Source organism: Humulus lupulus, unplaced genomic scaffold (assembly GCF_963169125.1).
Source record: "Humulus lupulus unplaced genomic scaffold, drHumLupu1.1 SCAFFOLD_486, whole genome shotgun sequence".
Taxonomy (NCBI): domain Eukaryota; kingdom Viridiplantae; phylum Streptophyta; class Magnoliopsida; order Rosales; family Cannabaceae; genus Humulus; species Humulus lupulus.
Window position 1 is genome coordinate 5460 of NW_026908737.1, and position 22879 is coordinate 28338.

The 22879-nt window shown below is 33.1% G+C and overlaps 2 protein-coding genes across 4 annotated transcripts; one reads left to right on the forward strand and one right to left on the reverse strand.

The window, feature by feature from the left end:
• Positions 1–416: 416 nt before the first annotated feature.
• LOC133811142 (putative phospholipid:diacylglycerol acyltransferase 2) lies at positions 417–3863 on the forward strand. Its single transcript, XM_062246140.1, has 6 exons — positions 417–1316; positions 1509–1731; positions 1810–2093; positions 2249–2591; positions 2696–2964; positions 3038–3863. Exons 1-6 carry the CDS (start codon positions 838–840, stop codon positions 3519–3521), a joined length of 2082 nt encoding a protein of 693 aa, XP_062102124.1. The 5' UTR covers positions 417–837; the 3' UTR covers positions 3522–3863.
• A 2788-nt stretch (positions 3864–6651) lies between these two features.
• LOC133811141 (patatin-like protein 2) lies at positions 6652–12360 on the reverse strand. 3 transcript variants are annotated; one of them, XM_062246137.1, is made up of 7 exons: positions 12091–12360; positions 11802–11992; positions 10257–10446; positions 9387–9548; positions 8248–8550; positions 7582–7757; positions 6652–7173 (listed from the first exon to the last, which is right to left on the reverse strand). In XM_062246137.1, exons 1-7 carry the CDS (start codon positions 12220–12222, stop codon positions 6918–6920), a joined length of 1410 nt encoding a protein of 469 aa, XP_062102121.1. In that variant the 5' UTR covers positions 12223–12360; the 3' UTR covers positions 6652–6917. The 3 variants fall into 3 exon arrangements, with proteins under 3 accessions (XP_062102121.1, XP_062102122.1, XP_062102123.1); XM_062246138.1 differs by having other exon boundaries at positions 6652–7170; positions 12091–12358; XM_062246139.1 differs by having other exon boundaries at positions 11802–11958; positions 12091–12229.
• Between the last annotated feature and the right edge of the window lie 10519 nt (positions 12361–22879).

Here is a 22879-nt window from a genome sequence, read left to right on the forward strand (position 1 = left end):
CAAAACATAGAATACACAAAATAATTTGTCAAAACACAAAATCAAGACAAATAATGGCCAAAACACAAAGTCTTAAAATGGAATAAACCCTTCTTAAAATCGTTTTCGGCAAATAATTTTTTAAATATTATTTTGTAAAATAATTTATCTAAAATATTATTCGGGAAAATATTAAATCTCAAATGTTTCTAATTTGAATATGAGATCTCAATAATAAATTACACAAATCGTGATCATATGTAATGTCGAACAAGTTAAGGTAAATACTCTATTTATATATATATAGACAAATTGTTACCCTGTTTTACCGGGACTAAAACAGAGGTTTAATCAATGTAAAGGTTTTTACGATTGATCCACGTGAAGATCAAAGAACCACTCCACTCCAAATCAAAGCCATAACATTTTGGAAAAACCAGAGCCACACTGTCTCACTCTCTGCACCAAAACGAAACGGTGACACACACACCCAGCTTATAAAAAAGGAAACTTTGCATGTAAATGCCTAGACAAGTGTCGTTGCACAAAACCAAGGCATAGCTTAGGTGTGAGAGAGAGTCAGTGCTGTTGAATTTACTAGTCTTATTTGCTCCCACCACAACACCCACTTTCAGCAGAAGAAGCTAGGCTAGCCCAGCCTCAATCGGCTGCTCCTTCTCTCGATTCTTCTCTGCCTTTTTCCTGGGTTGTGATGATTCCTTACACCATTACATATCTTTTTACTGTTCCTATATTCTTCTTCTTCTTCTTTACCACGTGGTCTTGCTCTTCGTAACGCCTAGCTTAGCCTCTTAGTCTCGTATTTTGTCTTGATGGGTTGCTCTTGTTCTTCTCTATATGTGTAAAGTTCAAAGCTTTTGGGCCATGGGTTCCGTTCTTCGGTTTAGGAAGCTTTGCTTTGTGGAGCCAGTAGTAGGGTTTCATTGTACTACGACGACCCAAAAGAATGAAGAGAAAGATGAGAACGGTGTCGTTTTAAAAGATGAAGATAAGGAGAATAAGAAGAAGAGGAGCAAGAAGCAACCAAAGGAATGGAGGTGTGTAGATAGTTGTTGCTGGTTTATTGGGTATTTGTGTACCACTTGGTGGCTTCTGTTGTTTCTCTACCACAGTTTACCACCCACAATAACTGGTTTTCATGTACCGGAATCGCCCGGGGAGAGGCTCAGGCGAGAGGGCTTGACACCACTTCACCCTGTTGTTATGGTCCCTGGCATAGTCACTGGTGGGCTTGAGCTTTGGGAAGGCAGGCCTTGTTCTGAGGGACTTTTTCGTAAGAGGCTTTGGGGTGGTAGTTTCACTGAAATCTTCAAAAGGTTTGACATTTTTCTTTATACAAATTCTACTTGATATTGACTTTGATAGTGGTGGTTATTTTACTAGACTAGTACTGTCAACTAAGACTTGAATGAGTTACAATTTGATTGAAAATTACACTTTGTAAATGACTTTTTTTGTTAGTTTCAAATCGGACTGAATTTTTGAACCCTTTTGTGGAATTTTTTTAGGCCATTGTGTTGGTTGGAACACCTATCACTACACAACGAAACAGGGCTCGACCCGCCTGGGATTCGAGTCCGAGCGGTTTCAGGACTTGTTGCAGCTGACTATTTTGCTCCTGGCTACTTTGTTTGGGCAGTTCTTATCGAGAATTTAGCCAAAATTGGTTATGAAGGGAAGGACATGTATATGGCAGCCTATGATTGGAGACTATCTTTTCAGAATACAGAGGTATGTAACTCTGCTTCTCATATTCATTGTCAATACAAAGAATACTGATATGTGTTTTTTCAAACGGGAACAATGCAGATTAGGGACCAAGCTCTAAGTAGATTGAAGAGTAAAATTGAGCTCATGTATGTGACCAATGGCTATAAGAAAGTGGTGGTGGTGCCTCATTCTATGGGGGTCATTTATTTCCTTCACTTCATGAAATGGGTTGAATCACCTCCACCTATGGGAGGTGGTGGTGGTCCAGATTGGTGTGCCAAGCACATCAAAGCAATCATGAATATTGGTCCAGCTTTTCTTGGTGTTCCAAAGGCTGTAAGTAACCTATTTTCGGCCGAGGGTAAAGATGTGGCATTTCTCAGGTTTGTTTTTGCAATCCTTTTCTCATATTTTGAACTTTGGCTATATTGTTTTCAATACATCAGAAAAGTATAAGTAGCAGCAAAAGGACTTTGTGGGAGCAACTCATATTATTATCTTTAGTTTATAATGGAATTTGAACTCTTGGCCCTTGCAGGGCTATGGCTCCGGGAGTTTTAGACTATGACATTCTTGGCCTTCAAACACTTGAACATCTTATGCGAGTTTCTCGAACTTGGGATTCCACCATTTCATTATTGCCAAAAGGTGGAGATACTATTTGGGGCAATTTAGATTGGTCTCCTGAGGAAGGACTTAGTTGTGATTTGGATAAGAGAGGAAATACACAACAACTCTCTTCAAGTGACACTAATTTCAATCACAGTGATGGAGGTAGAGGTTTTCGAATAAAAGAGCCTGTTAAGTATGGAAGAATAATCTCTTTTGGAAAGGCAGCATCACAGATTCCTTCTTCTCATCTTCCTCCTCCTGATTTGAAGGTACATAGAATTGTTGAATTTGGTCACTTGCTCGAAAAATTAATTTACATTGTAACAGAAATGTGGCACTAGTATTAAGTATGATTCTAAAAATTTATTGGCAGGAACTTCTCCAAATGCGATCCTCAACTGGACTTAATTTATCATGTAGTGGTGAGGTTTGGACTGAATATGATGAAGTAAGCAGAGAAAACATCAGAAAATTAGCTGAAAACAAGGCCTACACAGCTGAAAATGCCTTTGATTTACTGCGTTTTGTGGCTCCGAAACTGATGCAACGGGCCGAGGCTCACTTCTCTCATGGAATAGCTGATAATCTTGATGATCCTAAGTACACACACTACAAGTACTGGTCAAATCCACTTGAAACCAAGTAAGTTTACATTGGCTATCATAACCATTTTGAAATCAATTGAAGCACAAAACCTTATAAATGTCTGTTACAGGCTACCTCATGCTCCTGATATGGAGATTTACTCTCTTTATGGAGTTGGAATCCCTACAGAAAGATCATATGTATATAAAATGTCTCCTTCAAGCAAGTGCAAGAGCATTCCCTTTCGAATAGATAGCTCGGCCGATGGCCAAGCAGACAGCTGCCTAAAGAATGGAGTATACTTTGTGGATGGTGATGAGAGTGTTCCGGTTTTGAGTGCAGGCTTCATGTGTGCCAAAGGGTGGCGAGGAAAGACTAGATTCAACCCGTCCGGCATAGCTACTTACATAAGAGAGTACCGACACAAAGCGCCATCGAGCCTGCTGCAGGGCAGGGGTTTGGAGAGTGGTGCACATGTTGACATCATGGGAAATGTTGCTTTGATTGAAGATGTTTTGAGGGTGGCTGCTGGAGCCAGTGGCAAAGATATTGGAGGCGACCGCATACATTCGGATATCATGAAAATGTCTCAGAGAATAAATCTTCAGCTGTGATTATTATGAATGATAATCATCACTAGAAGATGATGATGAAGTTTGAGGAGGGAGTGAAAGAAGTTCCAATGGACTTTGAGGCTGCTAATAATGAGGCTGCTGCTATGCTGCTCAGAAGAGAAAAAACAAGTGTTCAAAGTGATCAGAGTATGAGAATAGAAAGGCATAAGTATTTCACTCTAGCTAGCAATTCAGTTGGTTTTTTTTATTTGTAATTTTCTATATATGAACAAATTACCAATGTGCTGTTAGATTGGCTCAAGCTAACAAAGGATTTTATAACTGCTTGTGCATTTTAAGATTCTGCTTTTATTTTATTATTTTCCCCTAAAAATTTGTATATAAAAGAAAAAAAAGGTTAAAATTAGTATTAATTAATTATTGACACTATATTGTACAAGTGGTTTGAGTATTAATGATTATGATAGAGTTCATAAATGGAGAGACTGATATATTTTTATATATATATATATATATATTTATATACTCATTGCTCAATTTTGATATGTGGGCTTTGGATTGGGCTGTCTTATTGGCTGATCATGAATTAGCAGGCCAATTTGGGTCACATTGACAAAAATAAATTGCTCATTCCTCTTTGGGAAATTAACATAAATAGTATATTATGTGATAATCGTGGATTAATTTAGTAATAGAATAAATCTTAAAAAAATAATGAGTGCAATAAAGTTTACTACATGATAGGAAATTAAAAATGATAATAAGGGAGAATCCTCATAAATTATAATTAGTGAGAAATGAAATAAGTTGCTTTATTTTTGGTTTCAAACAATTTCCAAAATAATAGTTTGGCAACTTACTTTCTTATGAATTGACAAATAACTTGTGATTAAATGACAAATGGAAATAATATCTAACATTTTATAATCCAACAATGCCATATGGATCACCTACTGCAATGAAAAAAATTGAGACTTTTTTTTTTGGCTGAAGATAACTTGAGACTCGTTACATTACACCTTTTATATCACATGATAACACTCAACTACTCTTTAATATTAAATTCAAACAAATAGCATGTTAAGAAAAGTTTATAATAATTAATAAAAAGTCACCATCATTAATAATGAAAACTTAACCACTTAAAAACATAGTACATCGATCGATTATTATTTGGGATTTTTTCATTTATATATTTATGAAAAAAATTTCTTTCATTTATATATATATATAAATATATGTAGGGTTTATACTTTTTTAAACCCTGTGTTTTATCTCATTATCTATTTGGATCCTGTATTTTGACAAATTATTTTTTGGACCTTATGTTTTGTAAAATGGTTCAAATAGACCCATAAACCTGAATTTGATGAAAAAAAAATTGAGTATAACAACACAGTTCTTAGACAGAATGACTATATTTTTGTTTCGAGTTGTTAGTTTGATGAATTATTTGTGATTTTGGTCCAAAAAACTTTGATCAAAAATGGGTTTAGGGGTCTATTTGAACTATTTTATAAAATATAGAGTCCAAAAAATAATTTGTCAAAACATAGAGTTTAAATAAGTAATGAGACAAAAAAATAGAATCTAAAAATGTATAAACCTATATATATATATATATATATATATATACTAAAATTTATATTTTCAAAATTACGGTTTACATAAAAATCATTATGCATTTATGTTTTTTGCATGGCTTTGCTTCATTGTTCTTTGTGACCAGTCACAGTGTAACTTGTTATTTTATTTTCGATAAAATTTGAAGAAAAACTTGACAATTGAGAGTTGGTATAAAAACGCATAAACTGTCCATTTAGCAAGAAGAGAACGGTGTACATTTATCAATATATTGCCAGTAGTAAACTTCTTTCCATCCTTGTACAAATAAAAATTTAGTAAGATATATTTTTCAGTCTTGAATATAAATAAAGTGTAACAAAACATAAAATAAAGAAAGGATAAAATACGTTGACTACTAAGCATACCCATGCCATCAATTTACACGAGATAAATACTTTTCAATACTCTCATAAACAGTAATTGCAACTTATTATAAAAATAAACAATTTTTTAGGGATCGATTTTAAATGGTATTTATTACATAATATGATTTTTTTTTGTAATTACTAATTATTTTTCCAAACATGATAATAGTAATTCATAAATAATTACCATTTGACATTTAAACACACATTGTATTTTAATATATAGTGTAATTACTCAAATATATAATTACTACTCAGTAATTACACAATTACTTTTAAACACGCCCTTAATGTTAATACCATCTAGCAACGAACGCACCAGTTTCATTTACCATATATCTGTTGGGTGTAATTACTTTCAATAATCATTAAAATATTATTATAATCTTCTTCTTGTGTGTACTAGAAACGGCAACTCTAGTTAGTGGGGATTTAACATTGTTAGTTAATTAATGTATTATTATTACCTAAAGTTAGTTAAATAATTTGTATAGTGTCTTCCCAGTCAAGCTTAATTAGATTTACTACCTTCTTAATCACACTTCAAAACATGTAAAGCATAACGTGAAAATTTTATAATATTGTCCTTCATTCGAAGTATATAAAATTAAACGTTAAGGTCATTCATGGCAACAGGTAACATCGACGATTTTGTGGAGGATCTGGTAAGATGATGAGTGGGCTCTGAAATAATTTGTTTGAAATTGTCGCTGCAAAATAGTCATTTAAATGTTGAAAAAATAGCTTAACTTTTTTTGTTTTGAGGCGAGAATTCCGTGTTTTTTATAAAAATAAACAAAATAAATAATAATTTAATTAATAATAAGGGCATGTTTGAAAACAATTGTATAGTAATTACATATATGAGTAATTACACTGTATTTTAAAATGCAAGTTGTGTTTGGATGTCAAGTTATAATTATTTATGAATTTCTATTGTCATGTTTGATAAAACAGTTAATAATTACACATAAAAATAATATTATATAATAAATATTATTTAAAAATTGATAGTAAACACCAAATTCTCATGGGGGCTATGAAATTGGATAGTGTAATTGAGACCTCCAATTACATGATTATCATGTAATTATATGGTCATACAAACATGTCAAATTGAGCAATTACTCCAGATTACACTCAATTCCAATTACGTTGACTTTATTTCCAAACTCATATATCCAAAATAATATTTATCATAAATAAATAATAATATCCTTAAAGCACATACTTATTTACTAGTATTGTCAAATGAAAGACAATATATCTTACTAGGACTCTATATATCTTAGGTTGGTAGTACTGTCATCGATCGCCGTTGTCCTGATCATGTATAAAGTCTCTAAATGACAATGGCTGAGGTTGTGGTAGCCTAGTGCTAAGCATAATCTGTATCAGTTCTTGGATAGTTGCATGCCTTTGAGAATTATTAGGAGGCGCATTCCTATGATGATGATGATGATGATGATGATGATGATGATGATGATGATGATGATGATTGTTGAGACTGTGATTGATGATGATTCTTATTATAACAGCTGGGGGGGAATGATTTTGAGCCCTGATGAGCACCAACTTCCAGATTATATCTATTATCTCGTGGAATAGAAACTTCTACGGTAACGGTAGTCTTTGCCTCTTCTATAGTTGGTCTACTTTCACGAGTCTTTCTCTCCCGGGAAAGCATTTCAGCAAAACTGCTTAATTACAAACAAATTATATATATATATTAATATTATATAGTTATACACAATATATTTACCATATTATTAGAATATATAAATTTTTTAAAACTGTCTACCAATAATAATTTATAAGGATTAAATGATTTTTTTTTTATAAGATTGGGGGAAGAATAGAAACTGTTGAAGAAAAGATCAAAATATATAGAATTATAATATTTACACAAAAAATATACTAATAATCAAAATATATACACTAATTATTAAGACCATAATAAATATATGAAATTTAAAAATTAATTTTGCCAAAATAATAGTATCTATACATATTCACACAATTCACAACATGTCAAAACTTAATAAATATAACATCATATTTAGTGTAATATCTATTTTATTATATATGGATGGATATTTATTATATACCGTGTAAGAGCTTCTCCATTTGTCGTAGTTCCATGTTTAGGAGAATAGATACCAGTTTCTAAGTTAACCATTGAAACAGGTTTCTTCAACAGCTTTTCTCCAATTCCCACAAGGTTCTTTAGGTTTTCTTTAGTAGCAATATCCACCGAAGATTCTTTTTCACTTAATGTGTCATCCTACATAATCAAAATAATTAATATATATATATATATGAGACAATTCTTCACTTTAAGTACTATTGGCAGGACGACCTTTCAACAGTTTTCGGCGCGATTTTTTTTATGACTGTGTATATTGTAGCTATTTAGAACATTTGTGCGATTTTTAGAAAATTCTGAATAGTTTACACTGAAAACTAGGTTTAAACATATTGTTGCCCGAGTGACTAATTTTTTTTATGCGCGTGGAAAACAACATGTTTGAACCTAGTTTTCAGTACTATAAACTATTCGGAATTTTCTGAAAATTTGCAGGATGTTCTAAATAACTACAATATACACGATCACACAAAAAATCGCGCTAAAAACTGTTCACGAGTCGAGAACAATAAAGAGCTTTACCGGTATGACTTAAAGTGAATCCCCGTAAGAGAATGAATTCTGCTATATATATACATACTAACTTTATAATTTGACATTAAAAATATATCTATGTAAACAAAGTAACCTGGATTCGAAGGTAGTTTTTCTCGGAGTTGAGAGCTTGAAAAACAGTAGAGAGAAATAAATCAGTCATGTCACTACTAGCTTGAGTAAAAATATCAAGCAAGGGAACAGAGTTGTGACTTTTCAACCATCCCAACAGACCCCATTTTGCAGCCTCATCAGCACTATATTTGTCCTCTATTTTTACCGAACCAGTTCCTATCGATAGAACCAAGAAACGGCCGAACTCCATCGGCTTTATTTGAAAGAAGTCAGGATTGTTTTGGTGAATTTCTTTCGACACTTCATTTATAGCAACCAAAGCCTAAAATAATTGAAAATGAAATTAATATGGTTATAAAGTCATAACGCCTTTACACATTTACTAATACATAGTGAATATTATTTGAAAATTGCAAAAAATAATACTATATGTTACTGCAATGAAAACTACGTACAAAGAAGTATAACCCTTTGCTACACATATCTCGAAGAACATGCTAAATTTCACTCTAGAATTATCCTTATTAATACTATATATTAATACCTCTTAGAAGCCATCGATCTTAATTTAGATCCATAATTAAGAAATTACATGTTTCTACTATAGCTTATCCGTTATTTGGGTTCAAATTTGTGGTTTTACAAGTTCAAGCCCTTTTCAACCATTAATAATAACTCTTTCTTCAAAAAACGAGTTGGTATTGTTTTGGGATATTAAAGTTTTATTGTCTAACTTTATTGGACATCTTTAATTCACATTAGTCGCAAATGATAATAAAATAATAAAACGACTCATGGATTAGCCTAGCATGCTCTTAGGCTAAACACTAGACTTTTTTTTTTTTTTTGTCTTTTTGGATGAATGAGATTATTTCTTCATCTTAAGCTCATTCCATCACTTTTACAAAAAAAAAATATATATATCAAAATTATTATTTGAGACAATGATGATTTGTTCTCTTACGTATGTTATCGAATCTTTGAACTCACGTATACGTAATAATTCACTAACTAACATGAACAGTTTTTTATTTTTGTGAAGATATCCTTATTATAAACTGTTTTTAGTATTTATCTTCTTAACATGCATTATGACTATAAAAAGATTCACTATATATATATGCTAAATAATTATGAATAATGTTCTTAATTAATTACCGGATTATTGGCCACAACACCACCATCAATGAGATGGAATTCTTTAACTTGACCATTGGAGGCTTTGGTTTCAAAAGAATGAGGTGGGAGATAGGTTGGAGCAGCTGAGGTTCCAATACATACATCTGACAACAAAGCATTTAGGCTGGAGTTCCTTTTTCCCTAAACCAAATCATATATAATAGAGAAATTAACAAGCTAAATCACTTCCAAAAAGTAAAATTGTATATAAATTTTATAGATACTTTCTCAATTTACACACTCAAAATACACATTATGATCGATATGTAATTATTAATAATTATAAATATTTTTAATTAGGAATTACATCATATTTAATTGTATAATTAAGATTAATTACATATCATTTGAGCGTGTAGAATAAAAGTGTATAACAATAGTGTTGTTTGGTAACACTTAAAAAATAGTTTTTTATTTAATTAATTAAAAATTTGACAATTAAACAAAAAATGTGTTTGATAACTCTATTTTTATTTATTATCTTTATAAATTTTAATTAAAATTTATTAAATTTTGAAAATAGAATTTTTTTACTTTCAAATTTTTTTCAACAATTTTCAATTTTTGTTTCTTCTATTTTTTCAAATCAATATCTCGTATTGTTAAACAAAAAATAAAAATAAAAGTTATCAAACGCTTTTATTATTTTTTATTTTTAAAAACAAAAACAAAAAATAGTTACCAAACATATTTTTATTTTTTAAAAATAAAGAAATAAAAATAAAAAAATATTTCTATTTTTGTATTTAAAAAATTCAAAAACAATTTTTTTTACCAAACGGACCCAAAATTACTCAAAATTTAAATAAATAATGTTGTTATGTATTTACAATTAATTAATTAGTATACCTCATAGGTAGAGAAGACAGTAGGTTGGAGACGGTTGATGTCAAATGTTGGAATTATGACATTAGCAAGCGTTTGGTTCAACCTCACATCACCTAATTTTTCTCTCAGCAGATTATGCAAATACTTCCCGTCGTATTTTGGTCCACTCAGAGACTTAACCTTACTAATAAGATGACCTGTATGCTTATGCCTATACATATATTTATTTTACTGTTAGTCAATAAAGTTAGGTAGTTGGGCATTTATGACTTATGAGTAATATGAATGAGAATTGCCAAGGGCTGGAAAATGACGTATAGATATCATCCTTATTCATACAATTCAATATCAACTCACACATATTTAAATTAAATAAGATGCCACTTCAATATAGTGTTAGGTACCTCCAAATAGCAATATTCAATATATATATATATATAGAGAGAGAGAAATAATTGTTAAGGAGCAATATTTATGCTCAATACTACAAGGATGTGACATATCGCTATTGGTGTAATTCAATATGAGATTTTATATATTTGAAATTAGTAAATATTATGGGGTATTGCTAACTAATCGTGAAGTGCCACTTCATATGGTGTTGGAGACCTTAACGTGTCAAATAGCAACACTCATATATATATATATATATCTTCTATATAATGAGTGTGTAGATAACGGAAATTCTTAGTTTTAACGATTTTTTATTTTTTTAATGTTAACTTTAACAGAATATTCTTGTATTTAACAGAATATTCTTATATTTAAGGATAGTTTTAAACTTAAATAAAATAAAATAAATAATTAAAAAATGATATTTTTTGAGATATTTTAAAATGATAATTATTTTAAAATAATAATTAATTAAACAAATTAAAATACGATATTTTTTAGATATTTTAATAATAATTATTTAAAAATAATAAAATCATATATTTTATAACTTAAATAAAATTTTAAATAAATTTAAACTCACTTATTATAATAATATAATATTAAACATATCTACTGTGAATTAACAACAAATTGTTTTTTTTTTTAAAATTAGGAAGAAACTTAAATTTAAAATCCACGTATAATATTTAATATTACATTAAACATATAATATATAATCTGTTGTTGTCTTCAAAAACTACAACAAACATAAACTTAAACAAAAATAAATAAATTATTTAATTAAAATAAGATATTTATTTTAAAATTTATATGATATTAATATAAATTTAATAAAAATAATTAATAAATTTTATAAATAAAAGTAAGTAAATATTTATATCTAGTATATATATAAATATATGGCACAGATTTTGTTCTACTTGGGATAAGTCTCATTCCATCTACAACTGTCGGAACAATTATTAGTTTTATCGAATGATTTTTAATCATATAAAATTAAGACCATGAAACATTAAATTTAAATTAAAGTAGATAAAACTAAATTCAAATACATAATAAAATTTGTTTCTAATTAAATGAGATAAAATTCAAAGCATATTAGTTTAAGAGAAGATATGAGGACAGTGTTATGTATGTGTGTGTGTGTGTCTCTCTCTCTATATATTTAACCTGGTATGATGTTGTGGAAAGATAAGAGGACAGTGTTGGAGGTAGAAGTCGATGATATCTTTGGCAGCAAATAATGGCCTTTTGTTTTGGTCTGGGGCTGTAATCATGGCAGTAATGAGTCCACCTGTGCTTGTTCCCGCAATTACATCAAAATAGTCTGCAATTCTAGCATTCTTGTCATCCTCCACTTTCTGTACCAAATATCCATCTTTTATATAATTTGTACGTACGTACGTACGTAGCCATGCATAATGGTCTCTAATTAAATATATATATATATTTATACTACCTGAAGCTCAGATTCTAAGAAGGCAAGGATAGTCGCCGGAATAATTCCTCTTACTCCACCACCGTCGATGCTAAGAACAGTGATCACATTTCCATACAGCGGCGACGGTAGAAACGATTTGGTTCTCTTCATATCATATATATATGTGTGTGTTAGAAGAGAAAAAAATGGAATTGATTGGGGAATTGAAGAAATTAAAAGTGAAATATTTTTAGACAAATATAGTGAAAGAGCGAGAGAATATATAATGCTAGGAAAATTCCCAACTATTTTTATTCAACATTAGTACTATAAATTCAAAAGTAAATTTCTGAGTGTGAGAGTCTCTTGGAGTTGGATAATTTGGATTGGTCGCTCATTTATTTGGGTTGTTGGCTGGATTGGTCAATTCAAAATTAAAGTCTTCTGGAAACATTAAATGAGTTATGTACGTAATTTTACACTGATAGATACATAAAAGGGGTCATTGGCAAAATAGCCTATTTTTATAGTGCAATTTGCACTATGGCTTAGTTTCAATAGTTTTTAGCTAAATAGCCTCTTTTATTAATGAATTTTTTATATTACCTATTTTACCCTTAAAATAAAATAATAATAAATTAAAAACAAAAATCCTAATAATAACTATTATCTTCTTCCTCTCACCCATCCACCCACACCCATCCACAACTACCCACTATCATCCCCCACCCCCACCACCACCACCACCACCACCACCGGCGACCACCGCCCCCTACCGCCGACGAACACCGCTCATCACCGGCTGCCACCATTTCTCCACAAATCCGGCCACCACTCATTCAAAATATTGGTTTATAAAGCTTTTTTTATTTGTATAAAATATCAGATTTAAAATGCAAAATGATTGTTTTAGTATGTTGAAAGTATAAGTAAGAATTTAGGTTTATTTCTTGAGTTTTATGGAGGTTAAACCTTGAAAATCTGAAAAAATTAATGGTGGTTTCGGTTATTTTCGAGATTGAAAAATCCAGAATTTTTTGACAGCTTGTCTAATTTTTCGACAAGGAGTCTAAATTTTAGACCAGTAGTCGTAATTTTAGACCAGTAGTCGTATTTTTTCGACCACCTGTCTAAATTTTAGATCAGTTGTCTAAATTTTTAGACAGGTGGTCGAAAAAATACGACTACTGATCTAAAATTACGACTACTGGTCTAAAATTTAGACTCCTTGTCGAAAAATTAGACAAGCTGTCAAAAAATTCTGGATTTTTCAATCTCGAAAATAACCGAAACCACCATTAATTTTTTCAGATTTTCAAGGTTTAATCTCCATAAACTCCAGAAATAAACCTAAATTCTTACTTATACTTTCAACATACTAAAACAATCATTTTGCATTTTAAATCTACAAAAACAATATAAAAAATCTCATATTTTATAAAAAAAAAAAAAAGATTTATAAACCAACCTTTTGAATGAGTGGTGACCAGATTTGTGGAGAAATGGTGGCAGCTGGTGATGAGCAGTGTTCGCCGGCGGTAGGGGCTGGTGGTCGCCGGTGGTGGTGGTGGCGGTGGCGGCGGGGGATGATAGTGGGTGGTTGTGGATGGGTGTGGGTGGATGAGTGAGAGGAGGAAGATGATAGTTTAGAGTTTTTAATTTTAATTTATTATTATTTTATTTTAAGAGTAAGATGGGTAATATAAAAAATTCATTAATAAAAGAGGTCATTTAGCTAAAATGTTTTGAAAGTAGGTTATTGTGCAAAATGCACTATAAATGGGGTCTATTTCCACCAATTTCTCTACATAAAGCTACACTCATAATCTCCTTAAGTAGGAGACGTGGCATCATCCCTCGAAATAATTTCTAAAAGGCTTTGTAGAAAAAGTTTTAATGTCTTATGGCTATATTGTGATGCACCTATATATTACGACATTAAATAGGGACGTTTGTTTTCTCTATATTGTACACGAGAGAATAAAACAAAAGAGTGTTTGTTGTGATTGATTATTAAAGAATACAAGTTGAGCTTCTTATATAGAGAGCTGAGACTCAAAGGGTATAGTCGGTTACAAGTGCTAACATAATAAACTAACGAATAAAATTCAGCTGTCCTCTGAAAATGATGTCCCAAGCCCGTCCCACGTATAATATGTTAACATGTGGCAAAAAAATTTAATTAAAAGAGCTTATTAAAAAAAATTAACGGACGTTTGTTCGGTTGTTTTAGCTCCCTCTTTCTTTCTGTGTGTTTTTTGTTCCATAAATGTTTGATATCCCAACACTACAAGAATTTCATGTATTAGCGGCGGGGGACTCCGCCGCTAATACCCCGCGTCTAATTGTTTATCGCTAATAATCATTATTAGCGGTGGACTGACACACCCGCTGCTAATACATATGTCAGATTCAGTTTTATTAGCCGTGGGGTTCGCTGCTAATATTGTTTTTATAATATATTTTAAAATTTATTTGAAATAAATTAATATTTATTAAATTTAATTATTTATAAAAATAATTCATAATATAATTTAACAAAAATAAGCATTTAATTAATTTAAACATAACTAACATTAAAATTAATGTGAATAATTTTAATATTTATCAACCTAGCTAATATAGCTATTGTCATTAAAAATAAATACAGTATAATACAGTATTAATTCAGTCAAAATACATAAACTAGTAACTAAATAAAATCATTAAGATTAATATTGAAATTGTCCTCATCTTCAACATTTTGGTGTGGCTGTGAGGACGACGGCTGTGGTGGTGGCTGTGGCAGTGAGGGTGACGGCTGTGGCTGTGGCTGTGGCGGTGAAGGAATATAAGGTGCCTGTGATGATCGTCCGAGCGTGAGGTCCAAGTATCATACTGAGCTAATATCGCTGTGCCAGTGACACTGAGTATCATACTGTCCCTACTCCCTATTGAGTCCAAGATCAGATAACTAAGATACAAACAATGGCAAAGGTAATGTGGTTAATTAGGAAGCAAGATCTTGCCTCTGTGCATAATATGCTTCGATTAAAAAAAAAAACGTTTTAATGTGTTGTGCTTTAAACTCGCAGATATAAACAAATATAATTTTTCCTCTGACAAATATGATAAACAGATATTTAAATAAAAATCTTCAAATTTGATTAGAGGGAAAAAAGAAAAAAAAAAGAGCCCAAAGAGTTCTTCTATTTTCCTTGTTATGTAATATATACTAAAGTGAAAAGGCAACAACATTGGGCCCACCATTCTCAACATAAACGAAAGCTATTCTCAAACAAGAAAAAAAAAACCCAGAAAATTTCATTCTCTATAATCCACAAAACAAAAACAAAAACCCCAGAAAAAAATAATAAATATGAATACTAAAATATCTAATCAGTAGAATACCCAGTGCTCTGCTTCTTAGGCGGAGAAGAAATGAGCCAGACAAAGCCGTACGGGTCCGTGACCTTGCCCACGCTGCCACTGAATGCACCTTTGTCTTTACCCACGTTTCCATTGAGAGGCCGAGTTTGCGACGAACCTGATGTGGAGGAGACGACGAAGAAGACGATGGAGACGATGATGGAGGAGGAAAAATGGGTTTGTGGGAGTTCGGAGAAGGAGACGTTGCGGTTTTAATTTGCAAAAGTATTAGCGGCAGGCCCTGCTGCTATTTAATTGAGTCCGCCGCTAATAATAGTATTAGCGGCGGGTTGTCCGTTGCTAAATTAAGTTATTACCCGCCGCTAATACTATTAGCGGCGGGTAGTCCGCCGCTAATACCCCGCCTTTAATAAAACTTAAAAAGTTCCCGGGCTTTTTATTATGTGTATTTGCAACGGACTATCCGCCGTAAATAGTGGTAAAGTCTGCCGCTAATATATATTTTATTAATTGTTAAATACTCGAACCTTATTAGCGGCGGACCCCCGTAGTCTGCCGCTAATAGTATATGCAGTACAGGCAGACTTAGCCCGCCGCTAATAGACTCGCCGCTAATACTTGTAATTGTTGTAGTGCATTAACAACTTTTAATAAATTAAATTCCATAAGTGGCTATGAATGTTAAGAGTGAAAAATAAAATAAATTAAATTTAGTGATATTTTGTATTGATAATACCAAAACGTTGACAATAGTATATTATTATTTTAAATGTGACAATAGTTTAGGATAATAATATACTATATTGAATCATTAAATTTGATTGTATTAAACTTCTCTCAATTTTGTGAGATATGTTGTACATTAGAACTATATTAAAATTTGTTAGTTATTATTAAAATTTGTTGGATTTTCCTCTGTATCAAATACATATATGTTATTAAGTGTTGTTTAAAAATTAGTAGAAAGTAACAAAATGACAAAAATCTCATATGAACTTAAAAAAGAAATATATATTAACTTTATTTAATTTAAAAAATATATAATATAATATAATATTATATTATAAAAAAGAGATATAAAAAAGTAAGGAAAAAGATAGAATAATATATATATATATATATTTATATTCAAATATGTATGCATAGAGATGGAGTATATATTTAAATATTATATATGATTAATGGATTATAGAGTTTTTTTTAAAAAAAAGAATGAGACTATTTAAACCAAGACATATAAATAATTAAAGTTTGTTAGTGGGGTATCAAGCATTTATGGAGCAAAGTAGAGAGAGAGAAAGATGGAGATAAAATATCCTAATAAATGTTTGTTAGCAAATTTTTAATAAGCTCTTTAATAACCTAACAAATGTCCGTTAATTTTTTTTAATAAGCTCTTTTAATTAATTTTTTTTGCCACATGTTAACATATTATACGTAGGATAGGCTTGGGACATCATTTTCGGGACAGCTGAATTTTATTCGTAAACTAACCATCTTAACCAAACTACCAAACTTATATTCCTAACATGGGTTTTTTATTTTCAACTTTAATTGAATTCTATATCCCCGTTTATTTTGTTTCCATATTTTAGTTGAGATATATATATGGGGACACTTTTAATGGTTACTACCTGTGGATGATTACTTTAATATTAACTATTAGATTACGATCAATAATCCATATTTATAGTTGTTAATTAATATTTTTAAAAATAAACTTTGATTTTTAAATTTTTTTAGAAATGCTACCTGATTACATAACGATCACATATTTATTAAATTAAATAATTTTAAAAAATATTATTTAAGCATCATATATGAAAATTCGAACTAATTGTAGAAAAAACATATTTACTTGTTGGTGACTTGCTATACCAAGTCACTATGTTGCCGTATCATCATAATTGTTAGTACCCATCTATAGATAGTAACCATTAAAAAGTCTTCCATATATATATATATATAAATAAGATTTAGTTCCCAATAAGCAATAGTGACAATTATAGAGACACTACAAAAAACTTGGCAAAAGTCAGGTTTTGCGTTGCAAAAGTCATATGGTTTTTACCGATGTGCTTTTGCGTCGGCAAAAAGTGACGACGTACATCCGTCGATAATGGCACTTTTGCTGATGCAAAATGTACTGCACCGGCAATTGTATCTTTTGGCGACGAAAAAATGCGCTGGGAAAAATAAGGATGCGCTGGGGAAAAAATTTGTCGCGGGATTGTGGAAAACACTTTTAGCGACACAAAATTGCGCTGGCAAAGATGTTTCTTTTTAGTGGCGCTATATTGTGCCGGCAAAAGATGAATATCTGTAGTGGCGCATTTTTGCGTCGGCAAAGGTTGAAGCTTTTACAAACATAATTTTGTGTCAGTAAAAGTATTTTTTAAATAAATTTTTTTGATAACACACTACAAGAAAGAAGGCTTTTGCCGGCGCAATTCAGAATTGCGTTGGCAAAAAAAACCTTTACCGGCACATTTAGTGATACGCGCCGGCAAAAACAAGGCCTTTTGTCGACATTAATTTTCGCCGGCAAAGATCTATGGAATTTAATAAATAAAATATCATACACTTTTGCCACGTGCATTTCACCTAATGCGCCGTCAAAAGACAAAACTTGTATATTAACTTAGTGCACGTTTACAACAAGGTAGGCAGCTAGACTTTTGCCGGCGCGTTTCGTTGCGCCAGCAAAAGTCTAATTTGTGTCGGCAAAAGGTAGACTTATTAAAATAGTGCTGTTTTGAACTAGGTTTTAATATTGACTTTTGCCGGCGCAACGAAACACGTCGGCAAAAGTCATAGCGATTTACACTAGCCATGAGCCCTTCTTCCCCATTTTTAGACTTTTTCTCTCTTTCTTCTTTCTTCTCTTTGGTTTGATGTCCGACCACCCCAGCCCATAGTTCCACTGTGGTTGAGCAGCTCAGTTAGTAAATCTCTTCTCTCTCAAGGTTAGTAAATCCCAATGCCTCTCTCTTTCTTTCTCTCTATCTCGGTTTCTAATTGTATTTTTTTTATTGTTCTCTCTCTATAAACAGGTCCACCAAAGTGTGTGCAACTCCAATCTCTCGGTAGAACAACTCCAAGGGTTAGTTTTTTTTTAGGTAATTAAATTAATTTTTATTGTTTAAGAAATTTTATTCTTAAATATGTGAATGTGTGTGTACATATGTTTATTTAATGTTAATTAAATATGTAAATGTGTGTACATATGTTTATTTAATGTTAATTTTTTTTAGAAAATTGATTAATTAATTGTGAACTATTAATATATATGTTCGTGTGTGATATTTTGTATTATAGTTATATTTTTGTGTTAAAAAAAAACAAATGAATCTGTGTAGTTTTAGAAAAATGAGATTAATAATGAAAAAGAAAAAAGAAATATGTTTTCAGTATTTATTAAAAAATTAAAAAAAACTGATTTGAGTATGTATTTTTTTTTTAAATTTTAATGCTTTATATGTATATTAAAAAAATATATTAGATTATTATATTATATTATATATTTGCATTATACTTTATTTTTTTAGATTAAAGATTGATTTGATGTTACTGGTATAAAAATATTTGATATATGTTATTAATCTTGGTTTATGTTGTGCATGCTTTGGGAATATTCTGTATATTGCTCTAGTAATATTATGTATATTTTTGTGTGTAGTTTGAAGGTTTTATAAAATTTTGGGATAGTTTAAAATATAGTTGTTATACTGCCCAAATTTTGTAGTCTTAGGAAAATTAACATTAATTACAAAAAATATAGCTGTTAACATTAATTTTTATTGTAATGCTTTATATGTATTTGTTTATATCTTAATAATAACTAATTTTAAGTTTTTTTTTATAATATATGTTTTTTGTATTTATTAATTATTTTTTATAAAATTAAAAAACAGATTTGAATATGTATTTTATTTTATTTTAATGCTTTATATGTATTTGCTTATTTTTTCTTGTTAATATTTATTGTTAGAGCAACAATTTGTCTTTCTATATCTGGAGGCTTCTCCCAACAATAGACGATGCTCGGTCACTATTCCGGTGATGAAATTTGCCTTTGACTCGTCGAGATCACCTGCAAGAAAGACACTCTGATGCTTAAGTCAATTCAAAATTCGATCCCATTTCCCTTCTATGAATCTTATATTTATAGGACAAAATATGTAAAGCAGTTAGTTGGTTCAAGCGAACCCTGGAATTGGGGGGGGGGGGGGGGGAAGAAATAACTGAATTTCCCTCCAAAAATACCGACTTTGAATGTCTCGCTCAGGGGTCAGAGGCGAGGATCGCCTCTGATCCACATCTTCTGCCTTCGGAACTTCTACATGCCAAAACGTTCCGTTTTGAATATTTGATAAATGAGGAAAGGGTTTTTGGGCTGAATATTTTGGGCCCAACAGATGCCCCCTGGCCCAAGCTTCGGACAGGCGAGGCGTGCTAATCTGTTAGAATCTTTGGCCGACTCTTCAACACCAAAAAGCTCACCTAGAGCCGTCATTCTCCGTAAACCGAGGTAATCCGTAGGTGCATGATCATTTGATTACCTGAAAAGTTACACTTAATGTAAACACAGTTATCGAGTGAAGCGTTTGGTTTTGAATTTTACCATTCATTTAAATAGTTTTTATTTTATAATAATTCTCATTCAAATCTCCAAACTTTATTCCAATTTCCAGAGAGAAGCTCCGAAGAAACCCTAGAGATTTCCTTCAGTTCAACCCTTCGACAATCGTCTCATTCTGCGTAATAATGTCTTCTCGTTCATCTCCCAAGCCTCTGGATCGCGATGGATACAAGAATGCGTTCGAACGCATGCGCAAATCGTTCGACATTCCTGACAATGTCACGGTGAGGATGCTGAGCTTCAAGAATGGCGATTTAAGGACGTAGTGAAGCCTTCCGAGATCGTCATGAGTCTGAGACATGTCGAATGGCTCCGCTTCCCTCTCCCGGCTCTGCTTGTTCAGATAATTTCAAACTCCGGGGCTCACATTTCGCAATTTCTCCCAAATGCTATTCAGTCTATAGTTGGGGCTCAGATGATAGGGAGCCTCAAGAATGTCAACATCCAATCGGACGACATTTACGCGTGCTTCACCAAGTCTACGAACAAGGTGATAGAGGGAAAGCCTTGGAAAACCTTCTACCTCTCTCCCAAAAAGGATCGGACAATCTTCACCGATTTTGATAGCTCCCATCGAAATTGGGATAAATACTTCTTTGCTGTTGGAGGAGCGTGGTATCCTGAATTCCTGCCTCAGGAAATTTTTCCTTTGGCCAGGGTGTTTATAAAAGGTGAGTCACATTTTTCATTTTGTTCCTTATTGATTTTAATGTGAACTAATCATATCTGGATGATTATCTGCTAGTTTAACTCTGTGTATTACTGTTTTGGTTCTTTGCATCAGATTTTTCTTGGCCTCAGGTTAGTATGAGTCCTGAACGGCAGAGAATGCTGACAGAGAAGGGGCTTCTGCATGAATATAATGAGAACGCCATTAGTATCAGGGGTGTGCTGAACCCCTACTGCATGCAAATTATGACTCGGCTTTGCTTCGTGGATCGAGTTGATCCTGGCGCTGTGCGAGTTAGATCGCAAAAGGGGGATATGACCCTTAGCAAAATCACAACAGCATGTGCGAAGCAGTGGGGGCTTTTATGAAGAAATCTCCTCCCACTCCCTCAACTCTGTCTCTGTCGAAGACCGAGTGTGAAAGGGCGTGTTCTGAGACTTACGCCGCATGCACCAAACGTCAAGGGGTCCCAGAAGGCAAAAACAAAGAGGGTTCTGGTCTAGCTCCTGCTGCAGAGTCATCCCCTGATAAGTCCAGCTTATCGTGTAGATCTTCTTGCATTCAAGGGCGATCGTCCACGCCTTCTGATGCTCTCCCAATTCAGCCTCTCCAACAAGTGCCTTTGCCTGTAGAGGCTTTAGGAAAAAGAAAGGAGCGTGAGGAATCCTCTGGCGAAGATTCAGACGACGCGAAGTGCATTTCGTCCAAGCTTCGGATCCCGAAAGGTTCTGTCTCCATTGCTCAAGGATCTCCCTTTCCAATCCCCAAACTTACCCCAGGTAAATTACCAACGGGCCAGGCTCTCTCGTTGTGCAAGAAGCCACGAGGATCTGCCCGCGTTGGGCATTTACCTAGGGCGTCTCCTACTTCACACGCAATTGGGTCTTCCTTGGCGGTAGGCTCAGAAGGGGTGGCTCATGCAGAGGGCGTTTCCTCTTCTCCGTCCGAATTATCAGGAGTGGTGACTGGAGATGGAGTGCAGGGTGGCTTACTAGTTGCGGTGAAGTCTCCTGTTGTCTGTATGAATCCGTCAGAGGCATTACCCACTGCTTCTGCTTTGGCTGAACGGTCTGACATTGGTCATAAGCGTGGCTGAGAGGGGAGACACCCTTCTTTTGCCTCTCGTAAGAACAAGCTTCTAGAGGATTCCTTCGGAGAGGGTTTTGAGTCTGCGGATACCCATCCTCTGCCAGTTGAGCCAAGTAAGACCGTTGTATTAGAAACTACCCCTGGGTGTCAGGAATCAGGGGCTGTCGAAGTAACAGGTGTTGACACTCTCAGTGTTGATGTTTCCTTATTACCGCCTGCCGCTTCTGAGTCTCATTCAGGAGATGTCATTGTTGTATCCCCGAAGGGTACTAGCACTTTTGAATCTCCTAGCGCTTTCTTGGAGCAGCTAACGTCTTCTGCCGTGCAGACGCCGGTGTACCTCCCAAGTGATTTGGGTGAAGATGATAACTTATTTATATGCCCTTCGAAGACGTATTCTTCTAGCGTGGGGACAATTGTGCTGGCGTCTGATAGCATTATGGTATCGACGTTAGCAGAAGGTGGGAAGCCAGCTGCCCCCGTTGCTTCTGCGGCTGCATCTGCAGGGGGAGAAGCAAGTGACAGAGCAGGAGTAGTGTCGGAATATGGCCCTTCTGCGTCTATTGAAGTTATGGAGGAAATGCTACGCATAAGCAGACCCCATCTACCTACAGAAGCAGTTGGATCCTTGAGCGGGCAAGGTGATTTGCTGCAGCAGGTATCAGACCACATCTGGATGGTAAGTTGGTAAAAAAAATCAGGCCTTGTTATATCTCGTGATATATGTATGATGTTATATTTAATAAGTGTTTTGTCACAGAGCTATGTATGCGCGTTTGCTGCAAGGCGGGAATATGCGGCAGCTATACAGAATGGCTCTAAACTAGCGGAGCAGATGGCGAAATTAGAAGAAGAGCGGGCAGGGAGAATGATGGCCGAGGCAAATCGGGACGTGCTTGTGGAAGCCATCAAGAAGTTGGAGGCAGAGATGGCAGAGGCAAAAAGGAGGGTGACTGCCACAGAGGAGAAGCTGGTGGGCACTGTTAGACTCGAAGTAGAGCGAGACAAACTGAAAGCTGACTTGGTGGATATGACCAATAAGTGGATGGAGAAAAATC

Bases quoted from the DNA above. Each gene is read 5' to 3' on its own strand.
- LOC133811141 (XM_062246137.1), bottom strand. From the start codon at position 12,222: ATGAAGAGAACCAAATCGTTTCTACCGTCGCCGCTGTATGGAAATGTG. The intron at 11,993-12,090 runs GTAGTATAAATA...TATTTGGTACAG, and splicing joins TCTTAGAATCTGAGCTTCAG to AAAGTGGAGGATGACAAGAA. The intron at 9,549-10,256 runs GTATACTAATTA...GATTTGGTTTAG, and splicing joins CTGTCTTCTCTACCTATGAG to GGAAAAAGGAACTCCAGCCT.
- LOC133811142 (XM_062246140.1), top strand. From the start codon at position 838: ATGTGTAAAGTTCAAAGCTTTTGGGCCATGGGTTCCGTTCTTCGGTTT. The intron at 1,317-1,508 runs GTTTGACATTTT...GAATTTTTTTAG, and splicing joins TTCACTGAAATCTTCAAAAG to GCCATTGTGTTGGTTGGAAC. The intron at 1,732-1,809 runs GTATGTAACTCT...GGAACAATGCAG, and splicing joins TATCTTTTCAGAATACAGAG to ATTAGGGACCAAGCTCTAAG.